The 23,438-nt window shown below is 39.3% G+C and overlaps 1 protein-coding gene across 17 annotated transcripts in view; it reads left to right on the forward strand.

The window, feature by feature from the left end:
• The window catches only part of LOC136839275 (popeye domain-containing protein 3-like), a 465,954-nt gene that overhangs the window by 23,996 nt on the left and 418,520 nt on the right, over positions 1-23,438 (forward strand). For all 17 annotated transcript variants that reach the window (XR_010853282.1, XR_010853283.1, XR_010853281.1 and 14 more), the window contains exon 2: positions 20,762-23,184. Coding sequence is in view for 13 of the 17 variants with exons in the window: in XM_067105090.1 (XP_066961191.1) it covers positions 22,621-23,184 (564 nt within the window). In the remaining 4 variants the exon portion in view is untranslated. The remainder of the gene's footprint in view (positions 1-20,761; positions 23,185-23,438) is intronic.

A 23,438-nucleotide genomic window follows, 5' to 3' on the forward strand; every position in this document is an offset into this window, starting at 1 on the left:
CCATGCTGTTCTTGTTCGTCCCATACTGTTCTTGTTCATTCCATGCTGTTCTTGTTCATTCCATGCTGTTCTTGTTCGTCCCATACTGTTCTTGTTCATTCCATGCTGTTCTTGTTCATTCCATGCTGTTCTTGTTCGTCCCATACTGTTCTTGTTCATTCCATGCTGTTCTTGTTCGTCCCATACTGTTCTTGTTCATCCCATACTGTTCTTGTTCATTCCATGCTGTTCTTGTTCATTCCATGCTGTTCTTGTTCGTCCCATACTGTTCTTGTTCATTCCATGCTGTTCTTGTTCATTCCATGCTGTTCTTGTTCGTCCCATACTCTTCTTGTTCATCCCATACTGTTCTTGTTCATTCCATGCTGTTCTTGTTCATTTCATGCTGTTCTTGTTCATCCCATACTGTTCTTGTTCATCCCATACTGTTCTTGTTCATTCCATGCTGTTCTTGTTCATTCCTTGCTGTTCTTGTTCGTCCCATACTGTTCTTGTTCATCCCATACTGTTCTTGTTTATTCCATGCTGTTCTTGTTCGTCCCATATTGTTCTTGCTTATTCCAAGCTGTTCTTGTAACGTCCTAACTAGTGGTAACATTTCACAGATCAACGTTGATATAACTCGACTCTTTCAAAAAGATGTATTAAGGTAAAAACGCCATTAATATTTACGCGTATGGTTGGAGTAGGTTCCAAGCAATGAATATCTGACCCCAGACTCGTATGAATGCCATTTAATTACCCATCAAGTGTTATCAAAACGCTAAATATAATTTTCACATGTTTGCTGATGAGATTTCATTGTGCCTGCTGTAAATAAACTCTGTCGAATTGGTTTTTCAGGGATGCAAGTGGTGTGGGTAAATTTTGAATAATTGCAGATTTAATACACATAGAGGATTGCTGAAATTAAAATATTTTCAGAATATTTCTTAATCTGCCTATCAGGGGGGTGCTTGCATTGATATTAGTTATTTGGTTTCCACGTGGTTGAAGATCGTTAGGGCAAAAGTTATTGAACTTTTTTTCGTATGTATTGTGGACGACAAGAAACTTATTTAAGAAATGGTGTTTGTAATGAATCAGTGATTCTTCATCCTTACATAATTTGCCGGCATCGATACTGCTTGGGTAGCACATTCACTGCATTTATATGAGACGTATTGTTTCTAAAACTTTCTTTTTGTGTAGACGCCATTGTTATCAGTCATAGGTAAGCATCATAAATTTGAGCATTGGTTAGATGTAGCTAAGACCAGGTTAGGACAATTAAGTTGTACTCTGCTTGTTCCCAATACGCTACCACAATATATGTTGGGATGTACGTAGGCTACAAAACACCTTGAGAGAAAGATACATCCTTACACGCATACACGCGCGCGCGCGCGCACGGCAGTTTGTAATGTGTAGCATACTACTGGGGAGTGTACCATTGATCACATCCCATCAGAATATAATGCGTCTAGGAAAAAGTTTAGAATGTCAATGAGTCAAACTTTCTCTCTCTCACTCTCTCTCTCTCTCTCTCTCTCTCTCTCTCTCTCTCTTTTGCGTGCGTGTGTGTTGGGGACAGTTCTCTCTCTCTCTTTCTCTCTCTCTTGTCTTTCGTGCGTGTGTGTTGGGGACAGTTCTCTCTCTCTCTCTCTCTCTCTCTCTCTCTCTCTCTCTCTCTCTCTCTCTGTCTGTGTGTGTGTGTGTGTGTTGGGGAGTGGGAAGGGAGTAAGGGTGTGTATTGTTGTTTTAACACCCTTAACTTTGCCCATTAACTTGATGCTTTAGTGGATGAAGTGTCCCAACAAGTTTACCTTTGTTTTCTAAGGCAGGTAAAAAACAAGTGTCAGTATTGTAGTCTACAAGTCCGGGAGGGTTGTAGTGAGCGAGTTCGGGAATTTAACGTCTTTTGTGCGCCGACTTTTAATGTCTACTTTGAAATTGCTGGTATTTTCACGTCCCTTGGTTCTTCCCCGTTTTGGGCAGGGCGTTACTTTTACAGGGCATTTTTATTTGGCACCACCCTTAGGCCTATGGTCTATGGCATACGCCCGCACATCCCCTCTCGGCTGACAACAAGGCCCTTGACATAGTTGTATTTAATTGTTTAATTATGGTTTCGTACTTGTCCCACGCTCTCAGCAGCCAGCTGATTCTCTCTCTCTCTCTCTCTCTCTCTCTCTCTCTCTCTCTCTCTCTCTCTCTCTCTCTCTCTCTCTCAATTAAATTTCTTTTAGAGATGAATATTTTCATTTTTATGTACAACATATAGGCCTACACTACTCACATTCATTATATATATATATATATATATATATATATATATATAATATATATATATATATATATATATATATAATATATATATATATATATATATAATGTTATAATGTGTGTGTGTATATATATGTATGTATGTATGTAAAGTTGTAAGATCACTGATGGATAATTGAAAATGTGTAATGTTTTTGCGTTCATACGAAATCGTAAATAATTTCCTTTGATGTAAATCGAACTTGCCTACAGTAGCTTCAGGCTAAACAACAGTGATCTTTTTCATTTCCAAATCATTGTCATCTAACCAGACGAAGTCTCCATCCTGTAAGATGTTTACGACGTCCTATATTTATTTCGTTAGATATCACATCTTGGGACTTACGAGGCTACCTATTGATTTTCATACAAAATAATCGTAAGCAGAGTTACACAGGTAAACCTATTGGTTGGTAATTAATTTGTGTAGAATATTCATTCCAGCCAGAATATTGAATACGCTTGCTCCGTTCGTACTGTCGTGGAGGGCAGTAATGTACGTTGAGGGCATTAGGGATGCCATCATCCTACTCGGGATGAATTACAATGCTGCCTCAGTATGATGTTTAGCGTTTGTTCATCCTCTCACGGAACTATCGTGTGATGAGCATTTGCGATGCGCTAATTGTCTTTGCTTTTGCTAAATACATACTGGCGTATATGAGAGAGAGAGAGAGAGAGAGGATATATATGTCAATGTTAAAAATTTTTGTGAATTTAATTTTGTGGGAATTGATATGTTTGGATGCCTTTGTACAGATGTAAATGAATTTGAAAAAATTTGAGAAACCTGAAAAATATAAGTAAAAGGTACCACACGGTATAATACCAAATATATGAACTTTCCGACACTTCCAAGTTTCGTGAATTAAACAGCTTTCACATTAGCTATTCTCAGTTCGAGTTTGAGCGTCGTCGATTAATCCATATGCATGTGTTCGCCAATGCGAAATTGTTATAGTATATTTAAATCGTGGGGATTTAGTAAATAATAACGAAGCTTTCGGCAGCATCGTTTTTTCCGGCGAATCTTTCCGTGCGTTCAACTTTTCATGTTTCAATCATTTCCCGATGCTTATTGGGCCGGCGGCGTTCTGTTGTAGAATCGAACTCGATTTCGCCATGCCGAATTCCTGCCGGTTACCTATTAAGGAGATTACATTAATCCTCTTTGCGTGATTTATGAAGATTTTGGGTGGAGGATAATTGTTTTTACATCGCGGCCTGTAAGGGATTTGTCTGAATTACCAGCTGCTTGATATATGTAACCAATATTCAAATGGAAATGCCATTTTTGCTGTTATTTTTAATGCCATTTTTGCTGTTTTTTTCCGTTAGCTCGTGTGCAGTTATACAACTTTCAAATTAAAATGTAATTTTTCCCATTCATTCTTGTGTATTTCTGGTTGCAGGGTTGGTAACTTAATTTTTATGCTTTGATAAGTCATCGGGGGTCATATTGTTTATTTTAAGCAGGTTAACTTTTAGGTTGAATAAACGAACCACGGTCACCATTTTCTCTAATCCACTGGTCACTTGTTTAAGGTCGATGAAAGACTTAAGATCTAGTTTCTTCCAATCCATTATTCAATTTGTAGGCTTTATAATGACCTGGATTCCTGTCGTCTTAACATACCAGTCCAGTGTTAAAGCACGAGTTTAGATTGTCTTTCTCTCGTCTATTGCTGTTTTTAGTTTACTTTGTCCTGAGTTTACAATGTAATTTTTTCCCAGCCCCCCCCCCGCCCTTTTTTTTTTATTTAGGTCTGATAAATAACTAGTTCCCCGTTTGCATCCAATGTTTAGATGTGATGAATGATTTTCTTCTCCAATCCATTGTTTAATTTTTGGACTTTAAAAATGACTTTCTCATTCTTCTTTTTTTCCTGTAATCCTTTGTTTAATTTTTAACTTTGGTAAACGCTGCGAGTTCACACTGACTGTATTCTCCAATCCATTGTTCAATATTTGAATTTGAAAAATGACTCTCCCTTTGTCTGTTATCCCTATAATCCTTTGTGTGATTTGTAAGTTCGGTAAGTTCACACTGGCTGTATTCTCCAGTCCATTGTTTAATTTTTAAGTATGACAAATGACCTGAGTTCACATGATCTTTTGTGTCCCAGTCCGTTGTTATCTGAAGTTATGTTTGCCGTCGGTTTCGACTTGGCCGCTGCTATTGTTTTTTGTTTACCTCGTTTCCCTGGAAGTTACCACCTCCTCTTTTAGGCCCGTCATATCTCAGAACGAAAACTTTCTTTTGTAGCCAACTTTCGGAAGAAAATAGTCTTACGCGACCTTTGTCACAGCGGTACGTTACTTGCTATTTATGTGAGGTTCCTTTGACTGTATATTGTCCACAAAAGGAAAGTTCTGTTTTACTCGTGCCTCTGTTGTACGTTATGTTTGTGTGTGCTTTTGGGGGGGGCGGCGGGCGGGTTTACTGCCTTTAGCCTGAGGTGCTTAACTTTAGAAGCTAATGTTACCTACTAGTAGAATATGTTTTTGACATTTTTAAAAAGATATTGTTTCGGGTGTGGAGAGCCAAATGTCGAAATCTGATACACTTTTTGCTTGAAATGTTATCATTATGGAAACTAGCAACATTTTAGTTTTACTGATTAATTTTTACAGGACTAGGTCCTCTGTGCATTTTCGTCGCAAAATTAAACATTTGATTTTTAGTTTCATGGGAATAAAATTCGTAAAAACTGTTCGTAGTTATAGAATGGTCAGTACACGATGAAAAGCTCAAGCAAATTGTATCAGGATTTGTCAGTTGCTGTTCAGTTGAGAAGTCTTTATTGAAGATAGGTGCCCATAGATATAAATCAGTTAGGGAGTGGCACCAGAGAAAAAGATATCAGAAATCACTGCAGCATTCATGCTTTCACAGTTGTATTGTTGACGAATTTCTGTAAAGAAAACTCCGCAGAATTGGCTGCGACATACACTAACACAAAAAACTCATCAACATTGTGTCGAACCCACTATACACACTGCTGAATTCACTTATATCTTGCATGCACATGTATTGATTGATATCTTGATTTATGGGAGCAGTATATGTCACTCACCCGTCGATTCTTGCCCATTTCCGTCATTCTCAGCTTGATTGGGATTTTCTCTACCAAAAAATAGTTTTTCTGTTGAGTTCGAACGTTCTTCCTAGTTTTATTTTTCTTCAACTTACGGCTGTAGTTATAAAAGGTAATATTTAGTCTGCTGACCTTATTCGTGAAAATTCCAATTCATGAGGTTTATGCATCCATCCAGGATGGCCCACACGGTCATATTAGTCACACTTGTTCGGAAGCTTTCGTCTGTTTTGTTCGATCATGAGAACTGACGGACTTATACGTAGTGCGGAAGGTAATGTCCTTCAGCACTGCATATTCTCCTTTTTATTTTCATTTTTTTTTCTACTTAAAATTAATTATGACCAGAAGTTGTTAATGACTGTTGGCGGCCGTTTAATCATAGCTCGTCGGTTTCATGAAAGCTACCTATTGATCTTATGCGTCACGAGGCCACGTGTTTTTTTTTTTAAATAAGGTTTAGTGCTTTCTTGTCGGTGTCGCATTCTATCGTAATACATCTTTCATTTAACGATCGTGATCGATGACCTTTGGTGTTGTGACACCGGTTAGTCTTCTTAGTAGATTAAATTATAAATCATTTGGCCATTGAGGACCACAAATTCGTCCATTTGCCCTGATGACGTCCATCCGTCAAGTCGACATTCTTGAACGTGTTTTTTGAGCAGCCGTTGAAATTCCCCCCGAAGCTTTCGCAGAAGCGAATGCCAGCAGAATAGAGCACGGTGCGATAAAGTCCTCCTGCCTTATCGCTTTTTATTAGTTGCAGTAAATCACAGGGAGAGGCTCAGTCTAACCCTAATGGGTTTGTTCTGGTAATGGGAATTTTATGGGCCTTTATACTTTCATTACCGCACAAGGGATGAAGAAGCCACTTGCTAAATTCTGTTGCTGCGGTGCAGAATTCCATGTTTTTTTTCTCTCTCTCTCAGCTCTAACCAAAGCCAGCAACGTCTTGCTGCGTTTGGTGAAGCAAAGGAAGAGGAAGAAGCTTTCCGGAAGAGAGCTTGGGTTCCTGGAAGCTCTACAAAAAAAAAAAAAAGATTGCTTTGGGGACCAAGTCAAGGTTGGATTTGTTTTGGGTGGAAACAACGCGGAAAAGGGGAAGGGCTGAAACGAGTATGCTATCAAAATTTTATGGCCGTGGTAGGCTATAATTTTCTTTGATGAAAGGAGGGAGGGGATGACGGACTCTCACTCTTTCTCTCCCTCTGCCTCTGCCTCTCCCTTCTTTTCCCTTTCCCTTTCTCCCTCTTTGTCTCCTCCTCCTCCTCACTTCCCTCAGTATAGGAGTTACATTGCGGTATCATTGCTCGCTCTCTCTCTCTCTCTCTCTCTCTCTCTCTCTCTCTCTCTCTCTCTCTCTCTCTCTCTGTCAGGCCTTAGATTTGCGGGCAAATAATCTTGTCCCTATATTGCCCATTTTATTTGCAGTGTTTGCACGATTTGTTTTCATTCTGCGTCTGTCGGTTATTGAGATTTGGGAACGGAATTCTCTCTCTCTCTCTCTCTCTCTCTCTCTCTCTCTCTCTCTCTCTCTCTCTCTCTCTCTTCTCTCCTTTCAGTTACACTGAAGATTTTGTTTCTTGATTTTTTATGGTAGGTTAATATTTTAGCTTTGGATATATTTATTTGAAGTTATAAATAAGTTTCGTAATAATAATAATAATAATAATAATAATAATAATAATAATAATAATAATAGCAGCAGCCTCGTCTCACCACCGAGGATTGGAAATCGATCCCAGGAGGTGAAACGACTCTGCCCATTTCCTGAAAAAATCATCGTGCATCCACTGACCTAAGCATTTAGTTAGCCAGTTGTTGGTGGGTTGCAGCCTGGATGAAGAGTATGAAGCCAACAACTTCATCCCTAACAGACTTGCAGAGAACTGGAAGGTTAGCACTCTAGGGAGCCACCCTTGCTAAAGGATGAAAGGACGTATAATAAAAAAAATACTTTATACTGGCATTATAATATTCATGGAAAATAAATGTTTCAAAAGGTATGTGCTCTTGTAGGTCCATAGATATGTGAATTCTTTTATCCAGTATTCAGAATTAAGTTCCATTTTCCAGTAAGTATCGAAATTCACTTTCAATAGATCCCGTAGGGGGGTTAGTGCTGTCAGTGCACCTCATGCTGTGCACTGTAGGCGTTACTTAAGATTCTTTGCAGACGTCCCTTCGGCCCCTACCAGCAACCCCTTTCATTCATTTTACTATAACTCCGTTCATATTCTTTCTTATATCATTCTTCCCACCCTCGGCTATCAGTTGTTTCATAGTGCATCAGCAAGGTTTTCCTCCTGTTACACATTTCAAACCTTTCTACTCTCAATTTCCTTTTCAGCTTAGATTGACCTCATAGGTCAAGCGCTTGGCCTATAGCCTAAATTATATCTTCCTATCCATTCCGCTTTCAGTGGATTTTATGCGAAACGATTTGGCTAACCTCCATAACAGGGTGTATAATAGCTTTAGGTGTACCTGCAGCACCGCACTCTCCCGAAATCTAGAGACCTGGGTTCCTTCCTTTTACGGAAGCAGAGAGTAGCAGCCACCACGGCCAAGCAGGTGTGCGATATTCTCACGGGAGTTACCTGGATGTCATACCTGCCGAATCCTCCCGACTCACCTGTCTTACCGCAGTCCGACACTCATTTACATATTGCAGGACGCCTGGGTCTCGCCTCTCCCTCCTTCGTTTCTTCCTTAGGGTCTTGTTTTTCTCTTTTTGCATTTCTTCCTTTCTGTACTAGCCTGGCAGTCTTTTAGAGGTGATTACGCTTACAACTATGATTGCACATTCATTAGGATTTGTTAGATGTTTTTGTTTCTTTGTTATTGATTCCATGGAAACTGAAGCGGAAGATGATTTTCTGAACGTACTGCTATCACCACCATGGCTCCTTGGAGCATCACTACCTATTGTGTTCTTGTGAAGTAGTAGTAGGAATATTAGTATTAGTAGTAGTAGTAGTAAGTACCTATTGTGTTCTTGTGAAGTAGTAGTAGGAATATTAGTATTAGTAGTAGTAGTAGTAAGTTGAACTATACAGTTTTATATGATTTTAGTGTCTCTAAAAGCATTAGCAATAAGAGTAAAAATTATGATAAAAATCGCACTGCAGGTATTTGCCAAAGCTGCTTCGTAAGTTTGGTTTTCGGTTCTGGTTTTGAAGAAATGAATGGCATTCTACCAAGATAACTTTATTCTTTATTGGCTTTTAAAATGAAAGGAAGGCGAATACCTTTATTTTTCGTTGATGAAGGAGATTTATTGATGTTTTAAACAGAGTAAAGTAGTTTTGCCATCAATAATGAACACTGGTATCGCATATATATAGTCCATGGAATGCTTTAGAAGGCTACGCATCATCTGCCTCTCGAATAGTGTGTTGCATTTTTGCTCCTTTACATACATAATTAAATGGCGGTGTTTTATTTCTTTATTTGCCAACGCAGTAAAACCTCATTCTTGGAGGAGGTTTCATTGCGGGGCAATTTGCATTGTGATGAGGGCATCGGTGACCTTGGCAGTTGGAACGCAAGGTCAAAAAAATCACTGTTGGAAAGAATCAAAGTTGCTTTTCTCTCTCTCTCTCTCTCTCTCTCTCTCTCTCTCTCTCTCTCTCTCTCTCTCTCTCCCAAAAGAATGGTTGGCGCAAAATTGGATTGAGTGAACGTAAGTGTAAAATCGAATAAGCAGAATGAATGGATCACAGGAATAAAGGGGGTCAGATTGCAATTTGCGCAATGAATAAACGGATGAATTCAGAATGAAATTAGAGAAAAAATTGTATTTGAATGTCAAGCAGTAACATAAAGTACCTCTCTAAAATTCCGCCTTTAGAGTGACATGTTTTTCTTGGATTATTTTGCTGTAATTGCTGTAGGGAGTATTTTATACCATTGAATTGTGTGAAGTCATTAAACAGTGAACTCGGGTATTAAAGATAGATTATTGATGGAGTCAGGAACATGAGTCAGTGTTTCAGGAGCAATATGGAATCAGGAATACGAGCCAGTGTCTCAGGAATCAATCTTACCGATTCCTTAATCTCCCAGGAAAACGAAGTTATGAATGTAATAAGAGTTAATGTAATAAGGAAATTGGATGACACAATGATAGCACACTCAGAGAGAGAGAGAGAGAGAGGACTCTATGATAGAGAGAGAGAGAGAGAGAGAGAGAGAGAGAGAGAGAGAGAGGACTCTGTGATAGAAATCTTGAAAGAGAGAGAGAGAGAGAGAGAGAGAGAGAGAGAGAGAGAGAGAGAGAGAGTCTGTGATAGAAATCTGTGATAGAAAACTGGAGAGAGAGAGAGAGGAATCTGTGATAGAAAACTGGAGAGAGAGAGAGAGAGAGAAATTTCAAGCCAAGGAAACTGTAAGAGTATGCCTTTAAGGGTGTTTTGGAAGTACGCTTTTCCAAACTGATAACAAGAAGGCGGAAGCCTCGAGTCAACTTCAAACGAGAAAACGGACGCGCATAGAGGTAATCCAGCGCCGCCTCCGCCTTTGTTGAGCAGACTTACCCCCCCCAACTTGTTTTCACAGTTGGGCTCAAGAGTCTTCTATCTTTCATAGAACACCGCTCTGCCCCATTAGCGTCATACCGTAGGTCTGCAGGAATTTGGTCTTGTATGTATGGACTCCTATGTACAGCTTGTTAACGTAATCTTTTCATCTTGTCTTTTCTCGCAGTTTATTTTGAGGGGCGTCGTTGGGGGGGCGAATTTTTGTGTATTCCTCTCTCTCTCTCTCTCTCTCTCTCTCTCTCTCTCTCTCTCTCTCTCTCTATATATATATATATATATATATATATATATATATATATATATATATATATATATATATATATATATATATATATATATATATATATATATATATATATATATATATATATATATATATATATATATATTAGATGGTCTTAGGTTCAATAATTATGTCTCTCTCTCTCTCTCTCTCTCTCTCTCTCTCTCTCTCTCTCTCTCTCTCTCTCTCTCTCTCAGGTGGTTTCAGGTGGTTTAAGGTTCAGTAATTATAATTTTTTTCACCGTAAAAATAACTCATCCATTGATTTCTTTCTCTCATATTATATATATACACATACACATATATTATATATATATATTATATATATATATATATATATATATATATATATATATATATATATATATATATATATATATATATATATATGTGTGTGTGTGTGTGTGTGTGTGTGTGTTTGTTCCAGCATAACTCTGAAATGCATTGAGCAATTTCAACTAAACTTCTTATACACATGACTTCCTGTCTTGAAAAGAATACTGTGGGGGTAAGACATCACTAGTACCCAAGGGTACCAAAGTGGGTGGGAGTGGAATGGCTTCCCTGAAACGGGGATGGTTCTGCCCGTAGACTTAGTAACTGAATGAAGTCCACGAATTTATCATACCTCATTTTGGTATATGCATGACTTAATATCTAAAAGAATAAAGTGTAGATAAGACATCACTGTAACCAAAGGGGGTGGCGGTGGGAAGCGGGTGACAAGTCAAAATAACTGAAAACGCAGATGTTAGTGTCTGATCCATAGTTTTTGAGGTTGCTGAGACGAATAGTAACACTCCCGATGCCCTTCAAGTCCAAGTTCAGCTCCGATAGGAATGAGGGGTGAGAAGGGGTGAAATCTACAATGTCAAAAATGCTGGGCAATGTAATTGAAGCAACTATCTTAACAACTATCTTAACAGGAAAGAGAGAGAGAGAGAGAGAGAGAGAGAGAGAGAGAGGGGGTGTTAGGGAGAGGAAGAGGGAGAGTTGGGTAGAGAGAGAGAGAGAGAGAGAGAGTATTGGTTGTCATTCAGTGTCCTTGGGTAGTGCCGGTTGGTCAGCTAATATATATATATATATATATATATATATATATATATATATAACTATATCTTTCTATCTAATATATATATATATATATATATATATATATATATATATATATATATATATATATATATATATATATATATATATATATATATATATATATATATATATATATATATATATCACAGAAGTCAGGGGCAGGAGGACCCTTCCATCTGGTCACTGTTGTCCAGCATATACCAGGTATTGTTTGTTGCTGGTCCATTTCCGGGGCGGTCACATTGCTCTCGCTGTTGACATGAGGATGGACGTGACCGGTGGCGGTATTGGGCCAACTTTTGACGTGAACATGTGCGATACGTCAAACTTTTTCTCTCTTCTTTTTGGGGGTCCGGAATTCCCTTCTTTAATATATATTCTTCCTAGTCCTTAATCGGTTGTTTTTGGAGTTTTTGTTTTTTATTTTTTTATTTTTTCATATGCATTTTATTATTTTGTTTTTTCTTTTTCGCCAGTTTTATTTTCTTTAATTCATATTTATGATCATCTTTTAATTATTTGATCGATGTTTAGGTATTTTTCGTCTGCCTTTCGTCAATTTACTATTCTTTATTGTATTTTAACTGGTTTTTTGTTATTTGCATTTCTGTTTTTCATTCTCGTTGCCTTGAAGAGAATTTGCTCTGCAGATAAACAGTTTCCTTTTAGATTAGTTTCGTGGTTGCCTCGTTTAGTTTTATTTCATCGTTCGCCTCCTATGCAGATGTTCACCTTTATGTAATTTTTTTCATTCTTTTTTTATTTTGTTTTCCCCCCAGAAAACGTTTTACGATGTGATGGACGTTTCCTTTTTTGTATATATTTTTAATGTTTTCCGTTTTTCCTTTCGCATAATTTCTATTTGTTTCTTATCAGTTTTATGGATTCGATGTTTCCGTCACCGGTAATTCTCTTGGTCTTTTGTTTTCATAATGCTGAAACACTTCCCTTTTTCTTAATTTATCACTTTTGCTGCATTGTTTATTGTTCTTTCTCCCATTTCCTTTGGGTAGTATTTGTTATTTCCTTCTCATCCCACGTTACATTTATATTATTTCTTTGTTTTATTTAGTATTTTGCAACGCTGTGCCTCGTTGTTAAGACAAAGGACCTTTCAACTTACAGACATTTTTGCAGTATTTACTCACATTGTAACAGTAGTCTTGAAATTATTCCTTCCACCGCATGGTTGACTTTTCATCTAATTTGACGTTTATTTTTAAAACTAAAATGTGATTTTGTACTCATTTAGAGCTCAGAAATGAAAAAATACGAAATTACAAATAGTTGTATGAGATTATAAAAAGAAGTGTAGGTTACTAATTGTTTATATGTATACATACACATAAACTCATGTACACAAGAAACCTCAGTGAAACCTCGTGAAACTTGGAGCGATGATCAGCTCTTTGGACACTTAAAGAAAGAAGTGTTATGTAAGAAATTGAAAACATGAACAGGAAGAAAATGACAAATCTTGGCAGTAGAGCGAAGGAAATAATCACAGCGCCGTGTCATCTGACCTGTGACAAAAAAAGCCCCATTACATTCATCTTGAAGGTCAGTCTTCATATAAAAGGCATCCACTACCTCTTCTTTTCCAGTAGATATCATGAAATAAATGATCTTTATCTTCTTGTGGGCATCTCAGTGTATTGAGGGTGGCAATGTATGACATTGCTCTATTCTTTTGTTCAGTCAGTAATAAAATACATTTCTTATGGCAGTATTATTTAGATGCTGATGACAGAAACATTGCATTGTTTTAAAATACGGTTTTCATTATTAATTAAAGCCTTCAGTTTGTGTCAGGACGATTGACTTTTGCTCGTTATGCTATTGCGTCATTCATTAATGCGTTCTTTTATAATCTTTGTCCAGCACAATTTTTTTTTCACTATCACAGCTGCTGACATGCTGATACTCATCACTATGATTTTTAATGATGTCTCACATATAGTGAAGAATACAGAGATAATTCTTTAAATGAAGGTGTCCTGTGTAGTGTGGTCTCACACACACACACACACACACAGAGAGAGAGAGAGAGAGAGAGAGAGAGAGAGAGAGAGACTCGAGTCTCCATTTGCAGTGCCTAAGGCCGTACCACCGACCACACACTCCACAAGAAAAGAACTTGTCTACTGAACATACACACACACGCACACGCACGTTCCTCTAAAAAGCCCCCCCTTTCCTCTCCACCACCTCCTGCCCCTTCCTCCCTTTTCGTTTTGTTCGCCCTCCACTTCCTCTTTCTTTATGCTGCTTTTTCGATTCGGGAATAGATGAAAAGGTAAAGTGGAAGAAATCCTTACATTTTTTCTTTCATTCGTCGCTTTTTTTTTCCTTTTAAGTTTAGGGTTCTGTTTAACACACACATATATATATATATATATATATATATATATATATATATATATATATATATATATATATATATATATATATATATATATGTGTGTGTGTGTGTGTGTGTACATGTTCATGTTTGTATTTGTGGATAAGACGAAATTACAGCTGCGGTTGTTTTAATTAATGTTCAGTATGCAGTACATAGGTATATCCTGGTGTGGGTGTGTGCTCGCACGCATCTCATTCACTCATTAAGCAACTGCGAAGAAATGGTATAAAGTTCGTATTCACATACTAAGCGTTTGGCTTTGGCTATAACATCGATGTTTATACTCGTCATAGATCGTAGGTAAATTTATCTAGTACGAAGCCAACTGTCACTGAAGCCTCCAATAATCAGTATCGCTCAAACGTCTATAATCGTAGTTGGTTCAAAGTTTTTCAAAGTTGATTTATATTCACATTTTTATAGAGTTTTTCTGCTTCATTCCCAAATTAGGATTAAGGGATGGTGAGAGTATGACGAAGATGCAACCTTAGAGTTTCAGAATAAAGCTTTAATTTTTCAGTCTGTAATTACATTTTTGAGGATTTTCTACCGTCGCATTCTTTTCTTAGCGTTGATGTTTATCTGTGGTTTTATGTTACCTCCTTGTTTCCCGTCAGTGCACCGCATGTGATGCACTGTAGGCATTACTTAAGGGGGTCTTTGCAGCGTCCCTTCGGCCCCTAGCTGCCACTCCTTTCAGTCCTTTTGCTGTACCCCCATTCAAATTCTCTTCCTTCCATCTGACTCTTCACCCCTCAAATAATTGTTTCATAGTGCAACTGCGAGGCTTTCCTCCTGTTACACCGTTCAAACCGTCTTACTGTCAGTTTCCCTTTCGGCGCTGAATAACCGCATAGGTCCCAGCGCTTGGCCGTACGCCTAAATTCCATTCTATTCTAGAATTGGTGCCTGTTAGTTGGTAACGTTCTGCTTTGCCAATTAAGGCTTACTACTAATACTAGTATTACTAGTATTACTATTATTCCTAATAATAATAATAATAGTAGTAATAATAATAATAATAATCAGTAATTTTCAAACAGCGTTTATGCATTTTCTAATTTTAAAGCTAGTGTGTAAACATTGCTGAATCTGGCTATGCAGCAAACAAATTGGATGTTTTTAATGCGCTTGCACGGCGAAGGTGCCATTCATATATCATATTAATTCGTCGGTTTTCGAGTTAAAACCACAAGAGTAGCGCACAGTAAGGTTTTTGAGGATTCTGATAAAGATTTCGGGTACTCTTTATTCTTTCGTTCATATAAGGTTTTTATAGGGGATTCACCTCTCTCTCTCTCTCTCTCTCTCTCTCTCTCCTCTCTGACTGTTAACTAGGGAAAAGAAAGCAATTTTTTGTTATTGGAATTTACAGGGTCGACAGTATCTTAAAGTTTCGACTTGATTGATAATTCTAAGGAAAGGCAAATGAGTATTAAGGAATGCAGGTGAAAGAATTTTGAGATGAACCGTTTGCCACAGGAGAACTTTCTTCATTCGGTCATGACATGATCCTAACTCAAGGTCGAAATTTGTTCCTTTAGATTGTGCATGCCATACGTAGGCTTTAAGGATTTACAATGCTTAATTACAAGGATTTTGAAGGACCTTGAATATTTAAGAAGGAAATCTTATGTGAAGGTGTAGCCTGTTTGTGTTTCCTTCTGGTGGAGATTTGCATCATTGCTATCACAGTTTTGAATACGAGAAAACTTCCCTTCTCTCTCTCTCTCTCTCTCTCTCTCTCCAGTTCCTCGCTAGGCCCGAGTTCGAGTCTCCGGCCGGCTAATGAAGAATTAGAGGAATTTATTTCAGGTGTCAGAAATTCATTTCTCGCTATAATGTGGGTCGGACTCCACAATAAGCTGTAGGTCCCGTTGCTAGGTAACCAGTTGGTGCTTAGCCACGTAAAATGAGTCTAATCGTTCGGGCCAGCCCTAGGAGAGCTGTTAATCAGCTCAGTGGTCTGGTTAAACTAAGGTATACGTAACTTTTTTAACTCTCTCTCTCTCTCTCTCTCTCTCTCTCTCTCTCTCTCTCTCTCTCTCTCTCTCTCTCTCCTGGATCCCTTTATTTCACGTTGTCGGTTAATAATAATAAAAAAAAATCCCAAACTTGGAGGAAACACTTCTCGCAAAGTTGAGAAGTGTGCGCTTGACTCCTGACAGAAGCGAGTTGCGAGTTGAGCGAGTGTGCGGTTGGCAAAGACATCTGAGGCCCGACTCTTTCGCGCATTTTCCGACACGGCCCCATTGTCTCTGGCGAAACTGTCCAAGTCGGTAATTACGGGGAGCGGGAGTTATGAGCCGACCCCGTTTTAATCACCTCCTCGGCCATACCCTCATCACAGCACGCCCTACCGTCTGCGTTAGTGGCTGCAGGAGGCGGGGGAGGGGGAGGGGTGGCCCCCACCAGGAAAAGATGATGATGATGATGAGGAGGAGAAGGAGGAGGAGGAGGGGGGGAGAGGGAGGAGGAGGTGGTGATTTTAAAGGTGTTGCCTTAATTCTCTCTCTCTCTCTCTCTCTCTCTCTCTCTCTCTCTCTCTCTCTCTCTCTCGTAGTGCTTCATCTCTCATTCGAAAGGTCCCCTGTTCGATCCCGACATGAGGTGGAAATTTATATATTTCACACGTTACCATGCGTTAATTTGCACGATAGTTTTTGGGTCAGTTACGGAAAATATCCTTTGCTGAATTTATCAAACTCTCTCTCTCTCTCTCTCTCTCTCTCTCTCTCTCTCTCTCTCTCTCTCTCTCTCTCTCTCTCTCATAGAGCAGCTCATCTCTCACCCTAGAGGACCTCGGTTCGATCCCGGCGTGAGACAGAAATTTCTATATTTTACACGGTTGACTTCCACAATAGTTTTTGGGCCAATCACGGGAAACATCCTTTTCTACATTTATTAAACATATGTGTTTGAAAGGTATGTAGTGTGTTTTGCGAGATGCTTGATACGGAAGCATTTTTAATACGGTAGCAAATTTAAATATAATTTTGATACTGGATAAAGAACATATCCTGGGGGTTTAAAATTTCTCCCCTCCTCTTGTTCCCAACACTGTCCTTATCTAGTTTCGGCTTCCGTTTATTGTTTCCGTAATCTGCGAATGACCTTCAAGTGGCGTTGGTACAGTCAGCTCTTGAAACTGTATCACAAAGAACTGGGAGATAATTAATGATAAAGTATGGGGATGGTATACCTTGATGCGCATATCAAAATGAGATAAGAAAAAGCAAAGGTATTAGAAGAACGGAGTTTTCTAGGAATACACTTCATCGGTTCATTTATTGATTAATTGACCTTTTGCGACGCTTCGCTGTTTTGCTTTTTGATTTCCTTACTTGTTCTGTGGCATCGAAATTTCATGACTGTCCTTTCAAAGAGCAAAATCAAAAGATACAGGGAACGTTATGTCCTTTTCTAGTCCAGGCCAGAAGGGAAGAAGTGCGGAAAAGAAGGCTTTGATAGGCCTCTCTGCATCTTCAATAAAGGTTATAAGACTCGGGGAAAAAATAAGCGAGAAGAAAAATCCAAAGCTTGTCTGAAGAAACCTGTGAAGCTAAATTGAGCAATGAGCTAAATATATATAGTATTTCCTGTTGTCTTTTTATTCATGGCGTCTTATGCAGTGATGGACACACAGTGTCATTGAAGAGTACAAGTTTATTCGTCGCCTGATAAGTATCTCCTTAAATTTAAGTCTTTTCTTCTTTGGCAGTTCAAGAGGCTGCCTTTCTGTTTACGATAATGTGACGACATTCTTAAGAGCCTTGGTGGCTGGCTTGAGAAGGAAGTTTTCAGATGAAGCTCTCTCTCTCTCTCTCTCTCTCTCTCTCTCTCTCTCTCTCTCTCTCTCTCTCTGTATACGTACACACATATATAGTATATGTTTATAATATATAATTTATATATATATAAATATATATCAATCATTCGTAAATATACCTCTCCAAACAGAATGTATTTAAGGCATGTAAATATTAAATGTATGAATTTATTATACTGTATATATTTACAAATGCATGACGTTTGCTTGAGTATATTTGCAAATGCAAATCACTTGCACGAGCGCGGGAATCTTTAATAGGATTTTAACGTTGCCGTATCTCGTGGGAAATCGTCAAACCTTCTGAACTGTAACTGTGTTTTGAGTGATAAAGGGAAGTGTTTTTGAGCTTCAGTAGGACATGCCAAGACCGTCTCTGCCGAAGTACTTGGGGAATGCGGTACTATTGAACCTTTTACCACGTGAAGCTATTCTTGTCCTCTCAAGACTTCTAGGTCGTTTCTCTCTCTCTCTCTCTCTCTCTCTCTCTCTCTCTCTCTCTCTCTCTCGTGTAAGTCGGTAGTTGCCGAAGATGAAAAACTGACGTGGCCCTGAAGGTATCTGGGATGTTTAAGAACCCGTATTTGAACTTTCGAAACGTATAATTTGTTGACATTTTAATAAAAGATTACGCGTTTGGTCGCGCTCGTAAGACTCTCTCTCTCTCTCTCTCTCTCTCTCTCTCTCTCTCTCTCTCTCTCTCTCATTACAGAAGCCTTGTTTGCTGCATTCCTACTACCACAATTTTCTTTAACAGTGGTATTTGTAATTTTATAGTTGACTCTCTCTCTCTCTCTCTCTCTCTCTCTCTCTCTCTCTCTCTCTCTCTCTCTCTCTCTCTCTCAAACACACATTCATACTCACATACACATTAATGGCAATTTATGATCGTATCTCGAATTATTTGTTGATAAGAAACTGTTTTTTTCCTAGTTAACTTTTTAAACTAAATTTTGTATAACTAAATTTAAAAAGAAAGAAATTGGTCCATAACAATTCAGAGATTTTAAGAAATATCCTTACCATAAAATATCAAAACTTACCAGAACGAGGAACAAAGTCCGTGGTCTTAGAGAAAACAGCTGGAAAGAAAATGAATCTTAGGATTTCTGAAAGGGAGAACGATATGCAATTGAATGGCAAGGTCAGAAGGGTAAATACTGGAAGCGTTTTGAGGACGCACAGACCGGGGTCATGCAGGTGGGCTCGTCAGTCTCCCTTTGGAGGTCTTTGTGCCGAAGTGGGAGCTACAGAGTCGGTTTCCATGGCTTCGTTCCAAGCGTCCTCGTGGTTGCAGATTTCCCTGTTCCATTAATGGGTTGGGGGTGGGAGGAGGAGGAGATGGATTGGTTGCGTTATTTATATTTTACCTTGTATGTTATCCTTGCTTACTATTCTAAGGTGTAATCGTGATACAGTACAAATAAGAGAGAGGTTTTACTCCCGTACTTATATTGTATATTGATATCAAATGGTTCCTTATTTTCTTGTATATTGTCGATGAAAATCTGTTTCGCAAACACTCAACCTTGTTGTAATTGAACGTTTGATCAGCCTTATGGTAGTCCAGATAATTCTCCATACCTTCATTTTGCAGTTGTTTGTATAATCTTAATTATTCTCTTGTAGATTTTTGACAAATATGCTATATCGTAATTCATATACTGAGCCTTCTGTATTTTGCAAGCAAACTTTCTGTGCTGGTATTTCTGTCCCTTCCATTATAACGTTCTTGGCCGGCTGTCAGAATTTCTTTATCAAGTCTTGGCTCCTCTGCTTCTGTAGGATCTGAATTATGCGCCCTTTTAACCCAGTCTATTCTGTTCCTTTGTCTGCATGACCAAACCACCTCGATACTCGTGCTGCCCTTTTTGAGTTGAAAGCTTCTCACCCCTTCAGTCCTCGTTATAAGACATATATCTAGATAATGTAGAACATTTTACTTTCTTTTCCATTAAGTGTCCACTTTTACTTTCGCAGAGAAAAATGGGCTCAAAATTATCTTCATACATTAACACGTACTGATGTTTCACACGTTTTCAAGCAATTCGCCTTATAGAAAACTTTCCCATCCCTTACAGAGTGATTCCTAAATACTTGTATGAGCCCACCTCTTCATTTCTTTCACCGTCCATACTATCGGGCGTCACGGGCATTAACTTACCGCCATAACATTTGCTGATGCTTTCTACTTTCACCGTACCCTGCAACTTCTCTCTGGTAATTTTGATCGATTCTGTCGTCTGGAAACATCTGTCTTTCCTATTTACATGCATTCCCAAATGAAACTTTCGTTTACGTCCTCTGATTTTTTAATTCCTCTCCTCCTCCTCCTACTTATGTAAAAATTGAATGGCTAGAGAGACGGAACACTCCCTTGTCTTAACCTGCTTCAGCTCAAACCACTCTCCGATCTTCGCGTGCTTACATAAACGTCACTTTCCAGACGGCTATCATCTACACCTCACCTCTTCAACTCCGCATTGCATCTGTCGGGTGGCTTGCAAGGTCGTCTTCTGCCCCAGAGTTACTTTCTATGTACCCTCAGACTTCTCGGCTTCTTCTTTAGATTGACTAGAGACTATACCCTCACATCATCATTTTTATACCCATACTGCTCTTTCCCTTTTGTCATCTGTCCTGTGTTTTTAAGCAAAATCGTTTCATATTTCATACGAGGTGTTCAGAGTATTGTTTATTCTCGTAAGTCTTACTTTTTCTTTTATTAGTTTATCGTTTACAAAAACTCGTTTATTCTCTCTATTCATGTTTGTTTATATAATTTTGTTTGGATTGAATATTGACATAAACATTATTTTTTTCAACAGCCTCTCCTCCCCATGGTTCGTGTGTTTTTGGTTAGTAGTTATATATTAATGTCTTTTCACCACACGCACGCAAACACATTTTTACTTGAAACATCCTTACTTTAAGGTGCAAATGCACCGTGACTGGCCTAAAGTCTAGTTATTTAAAATAAGTGATGACAGTCTATGAATCATGTTATTTTCAGCTCCAGTTACACTCCTTTAATAATGATGACTTCGCACGAGTTCTCAGAAAAAAAAATTATTGTGATCTTCAGTTGTATGCTTTTAGTGATGACCTCACTGTCTCGCACAGTGATATCTTAAAAAATGCATTTCACACGAAGATCTTATAAAAAGGGCAGGAATATTAATGACAAGTACTCTCTCTTTTCAGGTATCGGCAGGTGGCAGGTCGAGAAACGTTTCCAAGAGACATGACGTCGCTGTCTCCAGGTCCTTCATGAACCTGCCTCTGAAGGTCGGTTAGTCGAAGAAGCTGAGAGAGAGAGAGAGAGAGAGAGAGAGTAAACGACGTCACTCTATCGCGTAGCTCCTTTGCCTTCGTCATCCTCATCACTTGACTGCCAAACTTTGGTGGTCCTGTGAGGGCATTGTTTTTGTGTCTCTGGATTACGAATGAAACAGGCCGTCGCATCGCCCGTCTCACGTCCTTAGCAGGCGATTTCCTTACCGTCGGCCTCAGGCATTCATCACAGACCTCCGAAGCGCATTCGGACTAAAGTGACAATCGCAGCGTTTGTTTTTTTTAATGTAAAACGTTGTTGTTTGTTGATCTCTTCGTGTTTGTTGTGTCATTTTACAAATAATTGCGAAGTTTGGAAGTGGCGGATGTCCGAAATAGTGAATTGAATTGAAACGTCTCGCAGAAAGTGGATTGTATCGTCGCTGTGAATAGCTGTCAAGAATTGGAAATTGGGATGCACATTACTGAAAATGAAAAAGTGAAATTTGAAATACTCAGTTGCTAGCCATTCATAAAGTGTAAGAGCCCATGAATTAATCTCAGTATTTTACCTTTCTTGCTGTAGAGAATTTGACTCTTCCCTAATCTCCTGGCTTCCACCCACATCGCCCCTCCACTCGTAAATTTTAGATTTTGATAGATAGGTATTGTTGCCAAGGAAGGTCATTTTTGTCCATGCAATTTTCACCCAACCACAATTTTTTGAAATTTGTCCCGAAGTGGACAGTATTATTCGCTTTGAGGAGAAGTAGATTCACGAGCCATTTTTTCACCCTTGATGCTTGAAACCCACCCACGTGGCTTCACGTATGAATAATAAACCCCAAGTGATACCGAGTAACTGAAGTGCCATTTAGCGTTGTCAGTAGTAGCCATCATCAGTTATCCCAGTTCGTGATTTAGTCAAGAAGTCGTCTCCTGATGTATATACATACAGTCCTTGTGATGTGATAGAAGTAGTTGTTACCTGACGCCCCTCAACTAATCCCCACTCCTCCCCAACACGCAGATCGTTGTTGAAGCTTCCTCGTAGCGGAGTCCCCCCTCGATGTCCCGTTACCAGTAATAACATAGATTCGATTGCCCTTAAATGAGCCTTAAATGAACTTAGCGTTAATTATCAAACAAACGTAGTCGATAAGTGATTAGTAAGAAGCTGCTTCCACTCGCTTTTTTTAAATGTTTCCCCCGACAGTTCCCGAGGAACTATTCTGTTGCTTTGAGAGCGAAAGATAAAAAAAAAAAAGAGACTTCTTTGCAACGCATCTCTGTCCCGTAGGACTGATGTCATAATAATAAACAATAGTAATAATAGTCGTAGCAATGGTAGTCACACTTGTGTCTTTGGAAAATGAGTCCTCTTAGACGCCCTGCTGTTTTGTTTGATGAAATCGATCCTGCTTGGATTCACTGTGCATAATACAGACATCTCCCGGCCAGCCATTTTGATTTTTCCTTTATTTTTAGACGGTAGTCTTCGCACGCTCACGAGTCGCAATAGTTCCATAGCAAAGCTCGCCGTTGTTAGTCACGTCTGATAGTCGTCCTCGTGATCCCCTGGCCTAGCATTTCTTGATGTTGTAGCTTCTGTAGTGGTTTTTAAAGCATTCGTAATTACTACCTTTAGAGAAGAGTCACGACGGAAGTTCTCCCCCCGGCCAGTTTTCTTTTTCTTTTGACAAATTTATCGTGTGTGCGCTTTCAGTGGTGAGATTGCAATAAATATCGTCACTCGACATCAAGTTTTTCAAGACGAAGAAAGACCAGCCATGGCTCTGAATGGCACAGGTCTGGAGCCCCTCGTCACCACCATCGCCTCGATCTTCCTCTTCAATAACCTCACCGAGGAAGACTCTCCGGGGTTCAATCTCTCCTCCCTGACGCCGTCGAACCCGTCGTCGACGGGGACGGCAGACGGCTCGATGGACGCCAGCGACCCCTCTTGGTCCGCGACGTCGACGGCCGCGCCCTCGACCGTCGACCCGACGTTCTCGAGCACCTTCGACATCAGGGAGGTGATCGCGCGAGGTGGGGTCGACTTCGGGGAGTTCGGCGTCTGCTACAACTGGCTGCCCATCAACCACATCTACTTCCAGCTGGCCAACATCTTCCTCTTCCTGTCGTACTTGGCCCCGAACGGCATCTACGGCATCCTCTACTTGCGCATCACGCTCACCATCGGCTGCATGTTCTTCAGCCTGTGGGGCTGGGTCATCCTGTGCGCCTTCGACACCTTCCTCTGGAATGCCATATTCGTCCTCATCAACCTCGTGCACGTCATCGTCATCTGCTACTACCTGCGACCCGTCAGGTTCACGCCCGAGCTTGAACAGGTGAGTGTCTCGCAGAAAGGAAGTTTATGCAAATGACAGAGAGGTAACATGAAGGACAAATGAATGATGGGTTAAAAAATTCACTATTGCTATTACTAGTAGTGAAATTAGTTTGTTCCTCAGGTTCAGTAAAGTAACCTCGAAAAGGCTAATTATATTTTTTGAAGATATGCTTTTTCAGTTCCGGCATCTAAATTTTGCCACATTAAATCTAAACCTATTGACAGTTGTAAGAGAATTTCTGACGGTATTGG

The sequence above is a fragment of the Macrobrachium rosenbergii genome, chromosome 6 (genome assembly GCF_040412425.1).
Source record: "Macrobrachium rosenbergii isolate ZJJX-2024 chromosome 6, ASM4041242v1, whole genome shotgun sequence".
Taxonomy (NCBI): domain Eukaryota; kingdom Metazoa; phylum Arthropoda; class Malacostraca; order Decapoda; family Palaemonidae; genus Macrobrachium; species Macrobrachium rosenbergii.